Source organism: Coregonus lavaretus (assembly GCF_964263955.1).
Source record: "Coregonus lavaretus genome assembly, chromosome: 6".
Classification (NCBI taxonomy): domain Eukaryota; kingdom Metazoa; phylum Chordata; class Actinopteri; order Salmoniformes; family Salmonidae; genus Coregonus; species Coregonus lavaretus.
Window position 1 is genome coordinate 24,328,705 of NC_139993.1, and position 22,645 is coordinate 24,351,349.

At 42.0% G+C, this 22,645-nt stretch overlaps 1 protein-coding gene across 1 annotated transcript; it reads left to right on the forward strand.

Annotated features, from left to right (window-relative positions):
- Nucleotides 1-928: 928 nt before the first annotated feature.
- Nucleotides 929-21,820, forward strand: LOC311130841 (guanine nucleotide-binding protein subunit beta-4). Its single transcript, XM_084163647.1, has 10 exons — nucleotides 929-1,109; nucleotides 5,778-5,911; nucleotides 6,137-6,175; nucleotides 11,395-11,501; nucleotides 12,927-12,990; nucleotides 13,472-13,634; nucleotides 14,133-14,199; nucleotides 15,886-16,087; nucleotides 17,787-18,003; nucleotides 18,291-21,820. Exons 2-10 carry the CDS (start codon nucleotides 5,855-5,857, stop codon nucleotides 18,395-18,397), a joined length of 1,023 nt encoding a protein of 340 aa, XP_084019773.1. The 5' UTR covers nucleotides 929-1,109; nucleotides 5,778-5,854; the 3' UTR covers nucleotides 18,398-21,820.
- Nucleotides 21,821-22,645: the final 825 nt, after the last annotated feature.

Consider the following 22,645-nt stretch of genomic DNA (forward strand, 5'->3'; position numbering starts at 1 on the left):
AACTGGCACTTTTAGTGTCTGCACAATGTGAGCGATCTCCAGGATTGGATGAAAGTGCAGGCCTATAGGTAGTCTGTATAAGTATGCCCTAAGTGTATATAATGGTTATCCCAATAACCATTTTATTTCAGTACTACAAGATATCTAGATAATTAATTGGTACTTGCCTACATAAGCCAAAACCTTTAGCCTATTACAGTAAAAACTAAAGGTTTTGTATTGTAAGAACATAGTATTAAAAATGGTAATTCATATTTTGGCTATGTTTTGCATATCAAGAGCAAAATTGTGAAGGCCTAATCACACTGAATTGACAAAGTCTTCAAAACAACTTGCATTGATAATAATGTATGAACATTTAGAAAACACTGAATTCCATTGTAATAGCCTGATAGTAAAGCACTCTGTCATCCCCTTACTGCAAACTTTAGCCTACTTCCCAATGCTCAATCCACTGTATAGCTCGAAAGTCACAACTGTAACCATACAACATGATGAAGGAAGGAATAATACATGTAGGCGGCGTTACAAGCTCCGTAAACCAATAATAATATTTTAAAACAATATCGTATTGTCCAGACCTCCGCGATAGATGTTAACCTACACTGTAACAATTTGTTTCCTGTACTCCGTTCTTTCTTTTTGTTGAGGGAGTTGACAGTCAATACCATTTTCCTGTGGGTGAAACAAAGCTATTGCGACACGATTGATTTGGTCATTATTGTACAAGAAAACAGGACACTTCTCTAAGTAGAGAAAAATCACTGATATAAATCAAGAGATTGTCTTAAGAATACGTTTGAACATGTTTTAGGAATGAATAAGATGAAAATGCACGACATCTCTGTTAGTGCACCCCTCGGTGTAGGCTGTTGCCATGTTCCCAGTTTCTTCATGGGTGTGGTGATTAGATTGCTTGGTGAACGTTCAGTCTAATCCTGCCAGAGTTGCGCGAGTGCCTGGCCCTTTAAATCTGTTAAATTGTCTTAAAATTAATACCGCTATCTTGAAATTTCTTTCACAGCTGGGACCATGTATGCCATTTGAAAACGGACTACTGTGACACAGATTGGAACGACGTGGAAATTCCCCAAAAAATCCAGTTTCAGGTAATAACGTGTGCTCTGGCGAGCTGTATCTCTTGTCATTTTCTTGCCTTTATTTCCTGCTTTGGGTAAACCGTAGGCTATAGCCTACAATACGGGTTGATTTCGGCCTTTGTTTTGCATTGAGTTTGCAAAACATTAGGGGAGCAATTGATACATTAAAAAGCAATGTGTTGAATAGTGGTCATCTTAATAGCTAATTACATCTATTTCAAGGCTTGCTGTTTTTCTCGCTGAAGCTTTTATTGGTGAAAATTCGGTGTTATCGAAACGCGGCCTTTTACTGTCAAATCACCGTCGGACGGAAATAAACTAGCCTACTGTAGGCTATAGGATAAAAGGCTATCTTCACGAATATAACGAAGCCTTATTCAGATATGTAGAGTAGGATGCCGGGAGTATTATATATATATATATATATATATATATATATATATATATATATATATATATATATATATATTTTACATTCATCAATTATAGATGACATTCAGCCTTCATTCGAGCGGCAACTTGTAGCAAGGCTGCCAATTGCTTAATTTCATGCATCTTTAGTCTTGAACATGCATGCCACCATCATTGATTTTGTTTGGAGATTATATAAAATCTAATATATTTCAATATTTAATCTTGTCAAAGCAACACGTGTTCAAGATTCTGTCAGAACACTGAGAACAGATAACCTTCCAGTTCTGTGTGTTGTGGTGCTGTTACAATGTAACAGTATTTTAACAACATTGTAACAGTATTGTAACAAAGTTGGAACTTTCGTGTATCTGCTATCTCTCTAATAGTATACACAATCCGCGTTAAAATTACAGTAATTGTTTTAATAGTTATAGTCTAGGCCTATAACTAGCCCTGTGTTTGTTTTAGCTGTAAGCCTATCAGTTATTGTTATACTTCTGAGTTTTAAGCAATATCCTGACAAGACAGGTTTAATAAGTCCTCCAACAAGATCAGTGAGGTACAGCTGTAGGACCTTAATTTGATCACCCTGTTGCAGGAGAACTTTCCTGCAATGCAGGACATTTAAAACTTGTAGTGTATTTGAGGTTTTAAAAGGCTTCTGAAGTTTGTAATTTCCACTTTGAAATGTCAGACTTGATTTTCCCTTACGAAAAATGTATCAACCCCTCCAAAAATGTCCATTAATTATAATTCACATAATAATTCACATTTCCTTATAATTTTACTGCTGTACCAAACTAGCTCAAATTAAGATCCTACATCTGTAGTGAAGTGTTGTAAAGAGTAAACAGCATTACAACTGCTGTTATCATAGTATGCAAACTTTGACCAGTAATACTGTAGCTCTTTGTGCACAGGTAGGCTATAGAAAAAACATACTGGCCAAATATTTTCGTGGTCACAATTAGAGTGGATTTGTGATAGGCCTAAGTGGCAAATTATTTATTAGAGAACATATGAAGATCATGTTTGATATCCATATGCGTCTGTCATATACTGAATGTATTTAATGTATTTCCTTATGTCTGCAGTTGACCAATGTAAATACTCAGCTTGTCCAGGAAATAATTTGGGAAGTAAAGTCACCTGATATTTCCGTCATTCTCCAGATGTTTCTGTGAACTGAACAAGTTGACACCTGGTGGGGCTGCCCTACCTCCTTTTGCTTTTACCCAATGTTTAGGCCACCTCCACCTCTCTGCAGAGATGTATCACCCTATTGGAGTTAGAAGAACATATACATGTACACACGATTTCATCCCAAGAACATGTGCACCTACACCCGCTCACACACATTTCACATTGACATTTTAGTCATTTAGCAGACGCTCTTATCCAGAGCGACTTACAATTAGTGAGTGCATACATTTTTCATACTTTTTCATATTCTCCCAAGACATTTCATACTCACATCACACTTTCATCGCATGACATTACCAAAATCTTCCACTCCAAACATTAACAATATTTTTTTTTACAAACATGGCTTTAGCCTATTACAGGGGTTTTAACATGAAATAACACACATATCAGACCAAACCCATGCATTACACATTAATAAGTCCTATTCAGCCAGCAATATCTATTCATCAGAGACAATGTTACTTGGAAAATCAATCCAGTATTCAATATAACGCTGGATACATTACACAAATATGAAACCATGGTAATCCCTAGGATTAGGTTACAGACAAGTCTAACATTGTGCCCTTCCCAGGAGAGGTCAAGTTAATGGCCTTGTGACCGTAAGTGGACTCATTTGGGTGAGACAAACATCAGACACAATATTCCCAATAATATTACAGTTCAAAGTTGTAACTAAAAGTGGGCGTGCTAATTTCAGATGCAAGTGTAACGGTAAAAATAAAAAATCCATTACTGTTCGAGCGATGTTGTTTAAATGGAGCGGATGTCAGGGAAGATGCAGCGTGGTAGTAGTATGTGATATGTGTGTGTGTGAGCGAGAGAGAGATGCACAATTGTGTGTGATGTGTGCATGGACGTATTTATTTATTTCACGTTGATTTGTGAAGGCATTTATGCGTGTGTGTTTGTGTGTGTGTGTCTCGGCATTAGTTACATTTGTGTTGAACAGGGTGGGCGGGCGGGCAGTGGCTGTCTTCACTGGGTAGAGTGGAGAGCCTCCCACCCATGCCCAGGCTTAGGGCCTGCCTGCTGAGGTTGTGCCAAGCAGCACTGCCACACACTAAACAATAGGGAGCCAGCGCAGAGCTCCCCTTTGTCATCCCTGTCTCTGTGCCATTCTCTGGGCCTCCCAGTCAACCACCACCACTAGAGGAAAGCTACTCGGCCAGTCTGTATCCCACACACCACTAAATAAGGGCAATTCGATTCAGAGATGGCCTCAGAAGTGGTGGAAGGGGGCAGAAATGTGTCATTTGACCACCAACTTAAGTAGTTTACAAAATGCGAGAACAATTTAGATTGAACCATTAGGGTCTACTTTTAAAGTCTGTCGTTGTAGAAATGTAGTACTGTCACATTATGGGGATTGTTGTTTTACATTTGCATTATTTTGCATGTCATATGCGCAAATAGGTTTAGTTAAGCTTTTGTGCATAGTCTTCTGCCTAATAGTTGAAATGAAATTAGCTTTTATGTTGGCCAGTGAGACATGTACACTAGTGTATAGTGGATTATGTTTCTTAAAGGAGCAGATAAGGCACCAGCAGCAGCACGTCACTGGTAAACTGACATCAGGGGCTCTGCAGGTGTCATGACGGAAACATAATTCCCAGCCAAAGGTATTTCTTTCTCCACTGTCTTACTTTTGTCAGTGTGCTTCCTACCTTACGCCGAAAGGATGCATATATCTTTTTTGTAATTCTGCAGTGGGAATAGAATGACAAACAGTCTCGAGCTAAGCCTTGAATAGTGTAGCTTTTGAATGAGGTTGTAAAATGCATATGCATTATGTAGGCTATATGGAAGGAGTATGCTGTTATGTAAATTAAGCATAAAGAATAAAGATTATTTAAAGCTGGGCAACCTGACCAAATTCACATAGAAATGTGTGTTAGATCTGTCATTCTCACTGAAAGCAAGTCCAAGAAGCGGTATATCTTTTCTATGTGCGCTATTTCTATGCTTCCCGTTCTTAAGTTTAGTTTTTAAGTTTAGTTCTTAAGTTTAGTTTTTGCGTCTTTTACTTTTGGTTTTGTACACCAGCTTCAAACAGCTGAAAATACAATATTTTTGGTTCTGGAAAATATATTTCGCAGTGGTACAGTGGTACAGTGATACAGTGATTCTCTACACTATACTTGCTTGTTGTGTCACATAAACTGAAATTAGGCGAACTATTAGAATTTTAGCAACCAGGAAATGGCGGTGAGATTTCTGCATAGTGCAGAACATGGTTTAACATGGTTATTAGCGCAAAGGCCATTAACGCTTAGTTATTAATGCTTATTTAACACTTATTTGTTAACCCTATTTCATAAAGCATCATACATCCATGGCCATTCAATAAACAGAAATACCAGCTGCTATGAATGCTTTGACGAGAGTTATTAAATGTGTAGCAAATATTTTTTCCAATGTGGGAAAATAAATACATTTTACAGGCCTGCTACCATAGCTGCTAATTATAGAAATGGAACTAAAACGTTAATCCAGGGCTGCATTCTGGACAGCATGCTGCAAAATGTCCTGGAAAATGAGGGGGGCCCGGCGCTCCCAACATTTCTGAAGAGTGTGTAAGTGCTCCGTGACCCACATTCAGGCTCCCCTAGGTAAAGGAAGAGATGACACACACACAGCCTAGTGTGTGTGTGTGTATGTATGTGTGCGTGCGAGCGTGGGTGTGTGTATAAACCCAATTCACTCAATAGAGCTACAGTACAGTTACAGTACAGTTACACCCCTCATTTGCACGTCAAATTATATTCAAACAGAATCAATGGCAGGGCAGGGAGCTAAAACAGCACAATGCAAAACACCCCGCCTGATTGAGTGGAAAAGGTCAGCGACTCAGAGCCTTGTGCGTCTAAATGGCCTTTTGAACCAGACTGGAGGTGATTGGTGCCTGTGTCTGGGTACAGGCCGGCGCCCCTTGACTCAGGCCAAAGCAGCCCCATCCACAGGATGTCCGTGTTTGTTACAGCCCAGGGAAGTGCTCCTCTGAAAGTGTGTCTGTCCGTCTGACTGACTGTCTGTCTGTCTGTCTGTGTTTTGCAGGTGTCAGCTGGTCTGTGTGTTTTTTACAAACCCAGTATTCCAAGTGGAGCGTGGCCTGAACACATCACAGAGGGACAATGAGTGAGCTGGAACAGTTACGGCAGGAAGCGGAGCAACTACGCAATCAAATCCGGGTATGGGGCGTGTGTGAGTGTGTGTGTCTGGATTGAATCCTTGACTCAAGAAATCTGAACAGTAAAGTTTCAGATGAGCAGTTGATAGCATTCCTTGGCATGATATATCAGTCATTTAAATCATATTATAATATTAACACTGGACCACTTTCTTTAATATACTCTTATATGTTCTTTCAGTCTATCGCAAACTCTGAACATTGCCATTTTGTTGTTGTGTTACAGGATGCCAGGAAAGCCTGTAGTGACTCCACTCTTTCGCAGGTAAGGGATTCAACAAGTTAAGATTACACATTTACTTACAGTACATAGAAATGCCGGTTATACCTTGGATCAAGCTATCATGTGTGCTTGATATAAAATACAGCCAAACATTGTCTACATAAGCATGACCCCTTAGGCTCTTTCCAATCACAACCAGTTAGCAGGTTTGCAGGATAAGATTTGAAGAAATACATTCTTGTTACACTTGAATTTGAGCCTCTTTTGACAATCTGAAATCTCAAGGTCTTTGTTATCTTACCATGTACCATGTATCAGGGTGACTGATTGGATAGGGTCCACTACACTAAGACACAAATAGCTATGAAACAAACATACAGTGCATTCGGAAAGTATTCAGATCCCTTGACTTTTTCCACATTTTGTTACGTTACAGCCTTATTCTAAAATGGATTAAATAGTTTTTTCCCCCTCATCAATCTATACACAATACCCCATAATGACAAAGCCAGAACAGGTTTTTAGAAAATGTTCCACTTTTATTAAGAATAAAAAACAGAAATATCACATTTACATAAGTATTCAGACCCTATACTCAGTACTTTGTTGAAGCACCTTTGGCAGCGATTACAGCCTTGAGTCTTCTTGGGTATGACGCTACAAGCTTGGCACAACTGTATTTGGGGAGTTTCTCCCATTTTTCTCTGCAGATACTCTCAAGCTCTGTCAGGTTGGATGGGGAGCGTCGCTGCACAGCTATTTTAAGGTCTCTCCAGAGATGTTCATTCTGGTTGAAGTCCGGGCTCTGGCTGGGCCACTCAAGGACATTCAGAGACTTGTCCCGAAGCCACTCCTGCATTGTCTTGGCTGTGTGCTTAGGGTCGTTGTCCTGTTGGAAGGTGAACCTTCACCCCAGGCTGAGGTCCTGAGCGCTCTGGAGCAGGTTTTCATCAAGGATATCTCTGTACTATGCGCCATTCATCTTTCCCTTGATCCTGACTAGTCTTCCAGTCCCTGCCGCTGAAAAACATCCCGACAGCATGATGCTGCCACTACCATGCTTCACCGTAGGGATGGTGCCAGGTTTCCTCCAGATGTAACGCTTGGCATTCAGGCTAAAGAGTTCAATCTTGGTTTCATCAGACCAAAGAATCTTGTTTCTCATGGTCTTAGAGTCATTTAGGTGCCTTTTGGCAAACTCCAAGCGGGCTGTCATGTGCCTTTTACTGAGGAGTGGCTTCCGTCTGGCCACTCTATCATAAAGGCCTGATTGGTGGAGTGCTGCAGAGATGGTTGTCCTTCTGGAAGGTTCTCCCATCTCCACAGAGTAACTCTGGAGCTCTGTCAGAGTGACCATTGGGTTCTTCGTCACCTCCCTGACCAAGGCCCTTCTCCCCCGATTGTTCATTTTGGCCGGGCGGCCAGCTCTAGGAAGAGTCTTGGTGGTTCTAAACTTCTTCCATTTAAGAATGATGAAGGCCACTGTGTTCTTGGGGACCTTCAATGCTGCAGAAATGTTTTGGTACCCTTCCCCAGATCTGTGCCTCTACACAATCTGGTCGCGGAGCTCTACTGACAATTCCTTCGACCTCATGGCTTGGTTTTTGCTCTGACATGCACTGTCAACTGTGGGACCTTATATACATTTGAAGTCGGAAGTTTACATACACCTTAGCAAAATACATTTAAACTCAGTTTTTCACAATTCCTGACATTTAATGCTAGTAAAAGTTCCCTGTCTTTGGTCAGTTAGGATCACCACTTTATTTTAAGAATGTGAAATGTCAGAATAATAGTAGAGAGAATGATTTATTTCAGCACATTCCCAGTGGGTCAGAAGTTTACATACACTCAATTGCCTTTTAAATTGTTTAACTTGGGTCAAACGTTTCGGGTAGCCTTCCACAAGCTTCCCACAATAAGTTGGGTGAATTTTGGCCCATTCCTACTGACAGAGCTGGTGTAACTGAGTCAGGTTTGTAGGCCTCCTTGCTCGCACACGCTTTTTTAGTTCTGCCCACAAATTGTCTATAGGATTGAGGTCAGGGCTTTGTGATGGCCACTCAAATACCTTGACGTTGTTGTCCTTAAGCCATTTTGCCACAACTTTGGAAGTATGCTTGGGGTCATTGTCCATTTGGAAGACCCATTTGCGACCAAGCTTTAACTTCCTGACTGATGTCTTGAGATGTTGCTTCAATATATCCACATAATTTTCCTTCCTCATGATGCCATCTATTTTGTGAAGTGCACTAGTCCCTCCTGCAGCAAAGCACCCCCACAGCATGATGCTGCCACCCCCGTGCTTCACTGTGGGATGGTGTTCTTCGGCTTGCAAGCTTCCCCTTTTTCCTCCAAACATAACGATGGTCATTATGGCCAAACAGTTCTATTTTTGTTTCATCAGACCAGAGGACATTTCTCCAAAAAGTACGATCTTTGTCCCCATGTGCAGTTGCAAACCATAGTCTGGCTTTTTTATGGCGGTTTTGGAGCAGTGGCTTCTTCCTTGCTGAGCGGCCTTTCAGGTTATGCCGATATAGGACTTGTTTTACTGTGGATATAGATACTTTTGTACCTGTTTCCTCCAGCATCTTCACAAGGTCCTTTGCTGTTGTTCTAGGATTGATTTGCACTTTTCGCACCAAAGTACATTCATCTCTAGGAGACAGAACGTGTCTCCTTCCTGAGCGGTATGATGGCTGCGTGGTCCCATGGTGTTTATACTTGCGTACTATTGTTTGTACAGATGAACGTGGTACCTTCAGGTGTTTGGAAATTGCTCCCAAGGATGAACCAGACTTGTGGTGGTCTACAATGTTTTTTCGGAGGTCTAGGCTGATTTCTTTTGATTTTCCCATGATGTCAAGCAAAGAGGCACTGAGTTTGAAGGTAGGCCTTGAAATACATCCACAGGTACAGTGAGGGAAAAAAGTATTTGATCCCCTGCTGATTTTGTACGTTTGCCCACTGACAAAGAAATGATCAGTCTATAATTTTGATGGTAGGTTTATTTGGACAGTGAGAGACAGAATAACAAACAAAAATCCAGAAAAACGCATGTCAAAAATGTTATAAATTGATTTGCATTTTAATGAGGGAAATAAGTATTTGACCGCTCTGCAAAACATGACTTAGTACTTGGTGGCAAAACCCTCGTTGGAAATCACAGAGGTCAGACGTTTCTTGTAGTTGGCCACCAGGTTTGCACACATCTCAGGAGGGATTTTGTCCCACTCTTTGCAGATCTTCTCCAAGTCATTAAGGTTTCGAGCCTGATGTTTAGCAACTCAAACCTTCAGCTCCCTCCACATATTTTCTATGGGATTTAAGGTCTGGAGACTGGCTAGGCCACTCCAGGACCTTAATGTGCTTCTTCGTGAGCCACTCCTTTGTTGCCTTGGCCATGTGTTTTGGGTCATTGTCATGCTGGAATACCCATCCACGACCCATTTTCAATGCCCTGGCTGAGGGAAGGAGGTTCTCACCTAAGATTTGACGGTACATGGCCCCGTCCATTGCCCCTTTGATGCGGTGAAGTTGTCCTGTCCCCTTAGCAGAAAAACACCCCCAAAGCATAATGTTTCCACCTGCATGTTTGACGGTGGGGATGTTGTTCTTGGGGTCATAGGCAGCATTCCTCCTCCTCCTCCAAACACGGCGAGTTGAGTTGATGCCAAAGAGCTCCATTTTGGTCTCATCTGACCACAACACTTTCACCCAGTTCTCCTCTGAATCATTCAGATGTTCATTGGCAAACTTCAGACGGGCCTGTATATGTGCTTTCTTGAGCAGGGGGACCTTGCGGGCGCTGCAGGATTTCAGTCTTTCACGGCGTAGTGTGTTACCAATTGTTTTCTTGGTGACTATGGTCCCAGCTGCCTTGAGATCATTGACAAGATCCTCCCGTGTAGTTCTGGGCTGATTCCTCACCGTTCTCATGATCATTGCAACTCCACGAGGTGAGATCTTGCATGGAGTCCCAGGCCAAGGGAGATTGACAGTTCTTTTGTGTTTCTTCCATTTGCGAATAATCGCACCAACTGTTGTCACCTTCTCACCAAGCTGCTTGGCGATGGTCTTGTAGCCCATTCCAGCCTTGTGTAGGTCTACAATCTTGTCCCTGACATCCTTGGAGAGCTCTTTGGTCTTGGCCATGGTGGAGAGTTTGGAATCTGATTGATTGATTGCTTCTTTGGACAGGTGTCTTTTATACAGGTAACAAGCTGAGATTAGGAGCACTCCCTTTAAGAGTGTGCTCCTAATCTCAGCTCGTTACCTGTATAAAAGACACCTGGGAGCCATAAATCTTTCTGATTGAGAGGGGGTCAAATACTTATTTCCCTCATTAAAATGCAAATCAATTTATAACATTTTTGACATGCGTTTTTCTGGATTTTTTTGTTGTTATTCTGTCTCTCACTGTTCAAATAAACCTACCATTAAAATTATAGACTGATCATTTCTTTGTCAGTGGGCAAACGTACAAAATCAGCAGGGGATCAAATACTTTTTTCCCTCACTGTACACCTCCAATTGACTCAAATGATGTCAATTAGCCTATCAGAACCTTCTAAAGCCATGACATCATTTTCTGGAATTTTCCAAGCTGTTTAAAGGCACAGTCAACTTAGGTTATGTAAACTTATGACCCTCTGGAATTGTTATACAGTGAATTATAAGTGAAATAATATGTCTGTAAACAATTGTTGGAAAAATTACTTGTGTCATGCACAAAGTAGATGTCCTAACCGACTTGCCAAAACTATAGTTTGTTAACAAGAAATTTGTGGAGTGGTTGAAAAACAAGGTTTAATGACTCCAACCTAAGTGTATGTAAACTTCCGACTTCAACTGTAGATAGGTGTGTGCCTTTCCAAATCATGTCCAATCAATTGAATTTACCACAGGTGGGCTCCAATCAAATTGTAGAAACATCTCAAGGATGAAAAATGGAAACAGGATGCACCTGAGCTCAATTTCAAAAAACTTGTTTTCACTTTGACATTATGGGGCATTGTGTGTAGATTGATGAGGAAACAAAATAGTTTAATCAATTTTAGAATCAGGCTGTAACGTAACAAAATGTGGAAAAAGTCAAGGGGTCTGAATACTTTCCGAATGCACTATAGGTATAAAGCAAATAGCCTAGCAATTAGTCTATGAAACTAACATTTACATATTTGGGCTAGCATGAAGTTTATGAATGACTGTGCTGGGTTATGCTGATGATGTTTCCTTTGGGCCTGTTATATTGGCAGATCACAGCTGGTCTGGACTCAGTGGGCCGGATACAGATGAGAACGCGGCGCACTCTCAGGGGCCATCTCGCCAAGATCTATGCAATGCACTGGGGCACTGACTCCAGGTCTGACAATACTACTGCTAATACTACTACTACTGCAATACTACTACTGCAATACTTCTACTGCTACTATGCTTCTACTGCTAATATACTTCTACTACTGCTGTTGTTATTTTATCCCCCTTGATTCTAAATTGTTTTTTATTGTCTTTTTATTGTTGCATAAGTCCTATGAGGTAACTCTAATGAAAAGCACTATACAAATTAAATGTATTATTATTAGTACTACTACTAGTTAGTACCACTACTACTAGTACTACTGCTACTATCCTACTAATATACTACTACTACTACCACAACTGCTGCAATACTACACTACTGCTACTACTACTACTACTACTAATCCTCCATATTCTTCAGCACTGGCTGCTTGTGTCCTGTGGGTTTTGGACAGAAACATTGTCCCAAACCAAAGCCATTAACTTTTAAATTACAAAAAAAGTAAAAGAAAAGTTTGATAGACTGTTAGAAATAGATTTAACCCATAGCTAGCTATGTGCTACTAGTTCAATACTACGCCACATAGGGCAGAGGCACATTTTTACCAGTCACTGTACTGTTGCCAGTCACACTAGTACAGTTGGACCGACTGATTTCCAATTGAGGCTCGATTTATATGTGAGCCATTGGATTACAAGTATGTATGCTTACCAGCTCATTCTTACTGCTCCCAAATACTTCTGAGTGTGCGTCTGCACTCTGGGTGAACCACCTGGAGGACAAACAGCCTGTGTTTATTTTATATACAGCAGTTGACATTTCAGCGGCACAGCTCTCCCTTTATTGTGTGCTTGGCTCGCTACAGATGGGTGCCAACCCACTTCCTATCACTGGAGAGACGGAAACACAAGCAGTTGGTGGCAGGGGGATGGGGGGTGGGGTAGGCTCTCTTCCTATCTCTCTCCCTCTCTCTTTCCTTCATTCTCTCTATCACCTCCCCTCTCTATTCTCCCTCCCCTTCTCTCCACCTTTATCTTGCTCTCTATCCCCTCTATCCTTCTCTCGTTCTCTCTCCCTCTGTCTCTCCCTGCCCCCCTCTCGACTGTAGAGCCTTTCAGATGACTGAGGCAATGAATATTACATGAAATGGCTCATCCAAAGTGGTCGCTATCCTGGACGGTTCACACTGCGATCCTGGCATGTGGGGTGTTCCACCAGAGAGAGAGAGAGAGGGAGGGAGGGAGGGAGGGAGAGGGAGGGAAGGAGGGAGGGAGGGAGGAAGAGAAAGAGGGAGGGAGAGGGCTCTGGAGTTCACACCACATTTAAACTGCTTTGGAAGCAGCAGCTTTTCTGGCTACATTAGTTATGCATGCATTAGGTATGCTCTAACTAGCTCCATGGCTTTTTTTGTTCCTGTGAATGTATGCTAGTGTGCTGTGCTGACAGGTCAATATATTGAAACCATACTCTTTTTTTACTGGCGTCTAGGTTACTTGTAAGCGCCTCCCAGGATGGCAAATTGATCATTTGGGACAGCTACACAACAAACAAGGTGAGACCTACAATAAACTACACCTGTGTAACCGCTCTCAAATAACATCAAAGACAAACAAGCACCAGTAAAGTATCCTCTATATCTCCCCTCACACTGTAGCAAACAGTGCCATCCTCGTTGTCCTTGGTTCTCCTCTGCATACTGTATCACATTCCACTCCCCTGGGTGATTGAGCGAAGCACAGTTGGGGTCAAAACAATTACCATTTAGGTTATATCAGGAAGTGAATTCGCCTGAAAATAATTTCCTTTTATTTTCTACCAGGATATTTCTATTCCCGAATTGAATGTCAATTCACTTCAGGAAGGTTCCTAACATAAGATCTGCACGCGTAACTTGGACTTGGGAAGCCAAAATACAGGTTATGCGTTCAGATCTCAAGTTAGGATTTGGTCCTTCCTTTCAAGTCTTAACACTTATGAATTTTGATTGCAACCCTGGAGGTAACAGACGCTGATCATGTGTGTGTGTTCCGTAGATGCATGCCATCCCGCTGCGCTCCTCCTGGGTGATGACCTGTGCATACGCGCCCTCTGGGAACTACGTGGCGTGCGGAGGTTTGGACAACATCTGCTCCATCTACAGCCTGAAGACCCGCGAGGGCAACGTGCGTGTCACCCGCGAGCTGCCCGGACACACAGGTACACACTGGAGAAGGCTCTTTTTAAGAGGCGGAATACCGCAGTTTTAGAAAGGAAATAGCACAATTTCACCTCATCGACTTCTTTGATTGGTTTAAACCAAGATAACCTTATTTCATTCCAAAAAGCTGCCTTCATTCCTCCCCTCTGCCCTCATTCAATATCCCCTGCAGATCTGGGCCCGTTTCATAAAGCATCTCAGAGTAGGAGTGCTGATCTAGGATCAGTTCCACCCATAATTAATATAATCTTATTCATTATGATCTAAAAGGAAAAACGGATCTTAGATCAGCACTCCTTCTCTGAGATACTTTATGAATACGGGTGAGACTAGTTCTTCTCCATATTGTTTACACCTGTCCAATACTGTCAGATCTGTGAAGGTGGGGTGAACAAGGGCAGTGGATGCACTGAGGACCACAGTGATGGCTTGTTATGGTATTGATGTGAATAGTGTGGATTAAGCCCGTATGGTTATTTTCAACCTCTATTTTTCAGGCTATTTGTCTTGCTGTCGTTTCCTGGATGACAACCAGATTGTGACTAGTTCCGGGGACACCACCTGGTGAGTTTGTTGATCTAGTGTGGGAGGAATGCTTATTTGGGGAACACAACTTGTGTCTAGATGATATCCTTTGTCCAATAGCTGTGCATCCACCGCTCTTATAAGGCTTTGTCTTGGTTTTGTTCTGGGTCTGGTGCTATAATGGCCTTCTCTAAGCCAGCTCCTGTGAATACTACTCACACAGACTATTAGGGTTGGGCGATAATACGATAGCAGCGTCTATCGACGATGGTGACGACATCGTGATGTGACCGACAATGGTTTAGCCTATTTGAACTTGACTGCCGCCACGCAGTAAAGAGTGGATTCTCCAGCACACAGCAGGGCAGCACACAAGTGACATTCTGAGTAATTTGCCTATTCCTATTTGCTATAGCCTATTTCAATAAATATGTTGTATACAGAACGCAAGAGAGGAATGCAAGGTAAACAGAGCAGAGAATTCCACCAAAACAGCACAAAATGTCCAATATTCTCTCTCTCTCTCTCTCTCTGTCAGATGCATCGGCTTTTAGTCTGTAGCCTGAACCTATTCATTTAAAAGAAAATAACAAACACTCCTTAACTATCTTGTGTTTAGCTGTTTTAAAATAACGTAGCCTATATTCCCTTCTCTCTTCATTCGATAGGCTATGAATATGACAGAAGGCTATGCTTCATCATTTTATGAATGGCTTTCTCCCGATCAAACAATGAATGTAACTGCATTCCATCTCAAAAAGTTATTTGAGTAGCCTAAAAACATAAGGTAGCCAGGGGACTAATAATGAGAGAGAACAAACAATATCAATAGCCTATAGAAAAATCGAATGACAAGTTTAATCAAGTTTAAGTTTATTAAGAAATATATTATCCATGCGGGCTGGGAAAATCCCTCCAAACTAGATAAAAAAAACAAATGGCCAATAACCTATCCTCATTCCTCTTACTGGCATATCGTAAAAGCTTTAAGGCAAGTTCAAGTTATGAACAGCAGCTTATTTCCCAAATATTCTAGCCTACAAAGGTGTTGTCCTAAAGTTGTGGCTTTCAAAAATAACAAGAATGAAAGTCTATAGCCTATGCCTAGGCATTTATGATAGATAGAACAAACAATATGATTTATTTTCTATTATTTTATGAGGCAAATAAAGCAATTATTATCCAGTTTTGAAGACTGTAGACTGTTTCTATCCAGCCAATGAGGTCACTACGGTAAGACAGCCCGTTCCTCAGACAGTCACTGCTCCATCACAGCGCGCCACACAGACACACACACAAACCTGCTCCATGCTGAAGCTCCTCCACCAGAAAGGAATATTAGGAAAATATTTGCCTGTACTTAGCCTCTCCCCAGGCTTTCAACAACATTATCTTTCATCATTATCTGTCCAGTTGCATTCGATTTCACGCTATAGCCCAACTGTAGTTTTAGCGGATTTCTTAAAACTTATTTTCAATAAAAAACGAAAGATCATTGGGTTGGCCAATAGGGGGCGATAGCATCGTATATCACAATGTTTTATGGGTACATAATCACGATAGGACAAAGGTTGACATCGCCCAACCCTACAGACTACACTGACACACACACACACACACACACACAGAGAGGAGAACCCAGTGCACCTCCCCATTCATCATCAATTACATTTCAAGTCTTAACATTTCCACTGTATCCCCATACCCCCCCCCCTTCACTCTCAGCGCTTTATGGGACATCGAGACTGGCCAGATGGCCACCAGCTTCACGGGCCACACAGGGGATGTGATGAGCCTGTCCCTCAGCCCTGACTTCAAGACTTTTGTGTCTGGGGCCTGTGACGCTTCCTCCAAGCTGTGGGACGTCCGGGACGGCATGTGCAGGCAGTCCTTCACCGGCCACGTGTCCGACATCAACGCCGTCTGCGTGAGTAGGAGGCACAGGAGTTATATGTAGCGTTTTGATATGAAGAACCTTACATTGTAGGACGGTACTGTAAAGCAGACAAACATCTGTTACCAGACCGGTTACCAAACAAGATATCACAAATATTTGTTTGGTACATATTCACTTTCTTTGCTAACTAATACTGCAAGAATTTGATACAGATTTGTCTGACAATGTAATCTTAATCCTAAAAAGAGAACCTGAAAATGGATTGTAGGATCCAAGGAAACGTTCACTAAGTATACCAAACATTAGGAACACCTTCCTAATATTGAGTTGCACCCCCCCCCCACCACCCCCCTCCCCCCCAGAGCCTCAATTCGTCGGGGCATGGACTCTAAAAGGTGTCAAAAGCATTCCACAGGGATGCTGGCCCATGTTGACTCCAATGCTTCCCACAGTTGTGTCATGTTGGCTGGATGTCCTTTGGGTGGTGGACCATTCTTGATACACACGGGAAACTGTTCAGCGTGAAAAATCCAGCAGTGTTGCAGCTTGACAAAAACAGGTACGCCTTGCTCCTACTACCATACCCCCCTGAGCAAGGCAGTTAATGTCGATTAAGGCAGCCCCCCGCACCTCTCTGATTCAGAGGGGTTGGGTTAAATGCGGAAGACACATTTCAGTTGAATGCATTCAGTTGTACAACTGCCTAGGTATCCCCTTTTCGCTTTCCCTTTCAAAGGCACTTAAATCTTTTGTCTTGCCCATTCACCCTCTGAATGGCAAACATATACAATCCATGTCTCAATTGTCTTCTTTAACCTGTCTCCTCCCCTTCATCTACACTGATTGAAGTGGTTTTAACAAGTGACATCAATAAGGGATTATAGGTTTCACCTGGTCAGTCTATGTCATGGAAAGAGCAGGTGTTCTTAATGTTTTGTATACTCAGTGTGTATTTACTGTTTGGGGTATCTGTACTCGCTCGACCCTGTCGTGTTAAGGCGTCCGCATGCTTCCCAGCCGAAACAGTTCGGTAGAGTTTGTGCATATATTATGATGACATTTCGTGACGTTTTTGTTCGTTTTGGACTTGGGTGAGGTTTTTTTCGGCTGTTCGGGCACACAGCATTTTGTTCTGGAGGCAAGCAGAAGTTCGGCGTTGAAGTCTACGCCCCTTCGTTGATGATTGGTCAACAGTAGGGATTCTTCAATAAAGTATTTGTTGTCATTCAACGAGAGACGACTTGTTTTAATGCACATTATTTCATTGAAAAACACTGCACCAAACAAATTGCGCGACTAAGACCTCTTCGGCAAAAACGTCAAAATTAATGACCGATTTCTTGAGTTTTCTTAGATTCATTTTGACTATTTTGAGGAAGAGTATACTGGCTACGGCGTCTGAAAATGGACAAACAGTACTATTGCCGCTTTTTTGCAGTTTTTCAAGCAAAGGTCTTTTAAGGGAGTATGTGAGCACACTTGTTCGTTTCGGCTAGCCGAGTTCGCTAGGCGCCAGCCGAACTGAACCATGCTGACGCCTTTAAAGTGGAACATCATAGAATCTTCCAAAGACGAAATGTACCTTTAGTATCATGATACAGTAACACAAATTATTACAAAACATAATGTCATACACATTAGATAAAACAGTGAGTATGACACAATACACTATAACAAAAATAACTTAATTCACTATACCTAACCCATTCTCTCTGTCTGTGTGGTGCAGTTCTTCCCCAACGGCAACGCCTTTACCACGGGCTCGGATGACGCCACCTGCCGCCTGTTCGACCTGCGTGCTGACCAAGAGCTGATGATGTACTCGCACGACAACATCATCTGCGGCATCACCTCGGTGGCCTTCTCCAAGAGCGGCCGCCTGCTGCTGGCCGGCTACGACGACTTCAACTGCAACGTGTGGGACACCCTCAAGGCCGAGCGCGCAGGTACAGTGGAGGGGGAGCTGAGGGAACTAGTCCACGAATTAAAATCCTTTCTAATTCCAATCCCTTTTTTAAATGCAACCTTTTCTTGTTTCCTCCCTTGAGGTTAGAGGAAGGGACATAATGCGTCTTTTTGTGCTAGGCGCTCATTTGGCAGTCACACTTATCGACAGCAACTTACAGTCAGTACATACAGTAGTTGGTGTAACACTGGCTGTACAATGACTCACAATGACTCCTAATCACCCTTATATTGTTTCTCTTTCCCTCTCCCCCCACTCTCTTTCTAGGTGTCCTGGCCGGTCACGACAACAGGGTGAGCTGTTTAGGCGTGACAGACGACGGCATGGCCGTAGCTACGGGCTCATGGGACAGTTTCCTCCGAATCTGGAACTAAACCCTCCACATCACCTCCACCTCCTCCTCTATCCCCCCTCCACCAACCCACCCACCCATACCACTGGGCTGGACTTGAGGGTGAACACTGTGTCTTCTCCCCCCCACCAACCCACCACCAACTCCACAACACAGGCAAAGTCGTCCCCCCGTCCAACTCCTCCCCCTCACCCAACCATCCTCCACCCGCCCAAGCCACAGCCAGCGCCGCTGTGAGAAAGTAACAACTCTTTCTAACTTTCCAAGTGACGTTTTTTTACCCACCTATTACACAGAGCTTTTCAGTACGTACAGTTAGTGTCCAATAAAAAAAAAATGATGAGACGATTTAAAAAAATGTACAAAAAAACAAACCCTGGCATCCCCTCTTCTTTTCGGACAGGGGGGGAATAGAGCGCATGTTACCGTGGTTACCGCCAAATTAGAGGACAGTCTGTGTAATATGTAAATGTATATATAAATACAGTATATGTATAACATTATGTGTGTATATATGCATCATATATGCACATATAATGTGTATGTATATATTTTTGTAGTTTATTTCCCACCCTTGAGTTTTTTTGTTTTTGTTTTTTGCCTTATGTTTTACTTGTTTAATGTATATAATATTCACAGTACTACACGATAACACAATTCCAATTTTGTCACTTGCCCCATGTACAACATAATGTACATGTCAGTATGCATGTGTGTGTGGGTGTGTGTATGTGCGTGTGATGGTCTACTGGCAAATGCATACACACGTTCTATAACTATAATACTGTATATTCATATGTTGATGATAGCGGTAACAATATGAGTTGTGATCTGTTGGCATTCCTCTAAACAAACATGGTTTTCTTTTCGAAACAGAACTGTTGTGGTCGTTTGTAGAGACAGCTTCTAGACTACAAAGGTTAGGTTTTTAGTCTTGCCGCAGTTTAAGCCCAATCCCTTTTCTAGAAACTGGTTTAACTAGGATTTGATACACAGCCACCGTAGTTGTTTGGAGGCGCAGTCTCGCTAAGCCCCTCTAACAAACTCAAACAGCGTGAAACGACAGCCTAGAGAGACACTCGCAGGGGTCTTGGGCTGCGTACAAAAACCGCTGTTGTATGGTGAATAGTATAACATCACTCCCACGCCTTGCAAATCAACAACAGTGTGATATGCAATAAATATGTTGCGATCATTCACTAACTGAGGCTTTACTGCATATACCCCAAAGGCCAAAGCCTTTCCGTCTCTCCACTGTGGATGGAGACGGGGGCCGGTCTGAAACCTAGGGCCAAAAGGTCTGAAACGTAGGGCCCCAAACTGACAGAGGGGGGGTTTAACTAGGAATGTGATCCTGGAGCTACTGGGAGCTAGCTCAAGCCTGTATCGTAAGACTAAAGACGTACTGAGAACCGGAAATGCTGGCAGTCTATACAGTCTCTACCAGAGGCTGGTCAGTAGAAGCATTAAGATGTGAAAAGGAATGACTGCTCACTATTTGAGCAGTGAGTGACTCTCGTAATTCCTTCCCTATGAGTGGACATGAGGGAAGAGACCTGTAATAGCTTCTTGCTATGTCCTCTTCAATTCTGGGGATTTTTTAAATTCTTGATGACCATCAATAGGGTGGTTTAGTTGAGTGCGGAATGTAACGCTGTTGGTTCAGAAATGTCGTCAGCCACTCAAAATCACACTAGTGCCACCACGAGCCTGTAAAAAAAGAAATGCTTTTAAAAGGTTGTCTGTATTTAACATGTAACGTTTCTTCTCACCAAAACAAATGTTATGAACAGTTGTAAGTGTTGCTAGCGAAGAAAGTTCACTCGGTAGAAGAAAGTACACTTGGTAGAGAGCTAGATAATGCACACATACACAACAAACTGTAGTCCAAATGTAAGCAAAGAGCACATGCAACATCCTCACCAATAGAGGAGAGGAGGTATCTCTCACAATACTTTGTTAGTTTGTGCATCAGTCATTTTCCTTGCAAGATAACTTTGGTTGGGAGGCAACACTTCAATAAGGCTGCCTATTTTTTTTATACACCCTAACATCCTAAAGTAACTATATACAGGACATGGATTGGATCCATGTGGAATGGATTAGAATGGTCTGTGGCTTGAGATCAGTTATATCTCCATTCTGCCTTACTGTACATGCGACGAAGCCAATCCCATTGCCAACATCGACCGGAACTTGTCAGGAACCCAAATGTTAGGCCTGCTTGTTCAAGACTTCAGCTTTTTAATCTCCACCTGTAGGCAGTTCACTTGACCTCAATCACCCAGTCTCCATTATTTCAGTGGGCCCAAGAGAATGTTAAAGTAATTGTCCAGTGAAAATCTCACTTTTAAAAGTTCATATTCTGTTAACTCATACCCAAATCATGTTATTGACTCATCCTATACTTGTATTTGTGGCCAAAGCATAACTTGGAGAAAAAACACCCCCCACCTCAAACAGACCGTTTGAAAAATGCTTGCTATTTCCTCATAGAGGATGAGCTGGCCAATCAGCGATCTACTCGCATGAATCTTTTTAATGACCGGTATACGCCTCACAGTTCTGTTGTTGGGGTACACCCACACCATTCCAACACAGAAAAGCTGCTTTTTAACATACAATTAAAATATATACTATTAAAAAAAAGTAATTATAGGTCATATTTCATAGAAGTCTGGAAACACTGGGCAGTTACTTTAAAAGATAGTCTCCTTTTTAAATATTGGCACTGGGTAAAGAATGAGGCAGGCCATAACCTGCTATAACAAAGTCAAATGATTTGATGAAATCAAGCAATTGTGAAGCACAGAGACTCGTCAGTACTATATTAAACACTAAAAGCCAAGCTTACAGATGACCACAACCGAAGAACTGCAAACCGCATGCATCTTCCGATAGCTTCTCGAAAGTGCTGTACATTATTTTATACAATTCTGCTTTCTATCGTACAATTTGTTGTATTTATTGATTACAAAGAAAACTCTTTGATCATATAGTGATTTATAGTAGCCGTTTATTTGGTTGTACGTTTTTAGTTGCTTTACCTGGCTTTGCATTAATTAATTTGAGAATAAATGTAAAATAAATGGCTGGCGGTTTATTAAGCCCCAAAAACACATCCTTGAGGTGACTTGGATGTCAAATGTATTCCATATCAGTGTTGAAATTCTCACTGATCTGTGTGGGTAACATACATGCCGGTTATAAGTGTAACTTTTCACATTTGTGCCAATGTTACCCACTGACCCTGAGCTGTGAACTGAAAACATGTCATAATTGACAACTCATTGTGTTTCTTCGCTTGCTTACAGAAAGTGCCAGCTTTTTTCCCTGAATCAAAATCTGAATCAAATCTAATCAGTGTCATTTTTTACACTTGGCCTGTAACAAGGTCCTCTGTTGACTTCATAAGGTGCCCAATAAAAGAGAAGTGTCCAGAACATATGGATATTCCTTCAATGTTATTGAATCACTTTCTGTTTTGCTTTCATTTCCCCATATGAAATGAATCTACCCATTGTGAATGATGAGGATACAATGAGAGAAACATGGCCCTTTTAAGACAGGAAAGACAGATGGCAGATAACAAAAAGGCAGGATGAAGTTTGGTCATTTTACACTAACATGGCTGCCAGGGAAACCATACCCCAATTTCTGAAAGCAACTTTGAAGTTGGTTGTGTTGATTCCTCATTTCAGACAATACAGCACCATAGCCCTTACTAGCCAAAAAAGGAATATTCTATAACACGGAGAACAGCACAGAGGCTTGACCACAGTGCTCAATAAGATGCAACAGTATTAAAAGTTTTAACCTGAAATAGTGACCGCATTAAAATGTGCCTGTGCAGTCCCACTGATCAGGTTAGTTAGCTGGGACCAATGGTTTCTAGGCATCAATAGTCAAAGGTGCTCAATCTCCCTGTATTTGACCATGTCATTGTATTTCCTTAGTCTCCTTTAGTTGTATTCATCATATGAAACAACTATGTTGTAAGAGCAGTCGTGACAGCATGTGCTCTACCGGATGGGATGCTGAGCCCAAGTCTGCAACGAACACAGCGTGTGCTGGTTTTCAAGTCTCCTTGAGATACATAGTCAAAGTAATTGAAAAGCCTGAGCGTGTACTTGCCTGGATTTACAGGTCTAAGGAAAAGTAAGGAAGCAAATCAGCATGCCTTGCGTTTACATGTGAACGGTGTTGACTCGTGGACTGAGGTGGAATATTATCAATGCATCAAAGCAGTGTTTTACAGGGTTGCTCTTCA

Excerpts from the sequence above, each read along its gene's own strand:
- LOC311130841 (XM_084163647.1), top strand. The coding sequence starts at position 5,855 with ATGAGTGAGCTGGAACAGTTACGGCAGGAAGCGGAGCAACTACGCAAT. Across the intron at positions 6,176-11,394 it reads GTGACTCCACTCTTTCGCAG|ATCACAGCTGGTCTGGACTC; the intron begins GTAAGGGATTCA and ends TTATATTGGCAG. Across the intron at positions 12,991-13,471 it reads ACAGCTACACAACAAACAAG|ATGCATGCCATCCCGCTGCG; the intron begins GTGAGACCTACA and ends TGTGTTCCGTAG.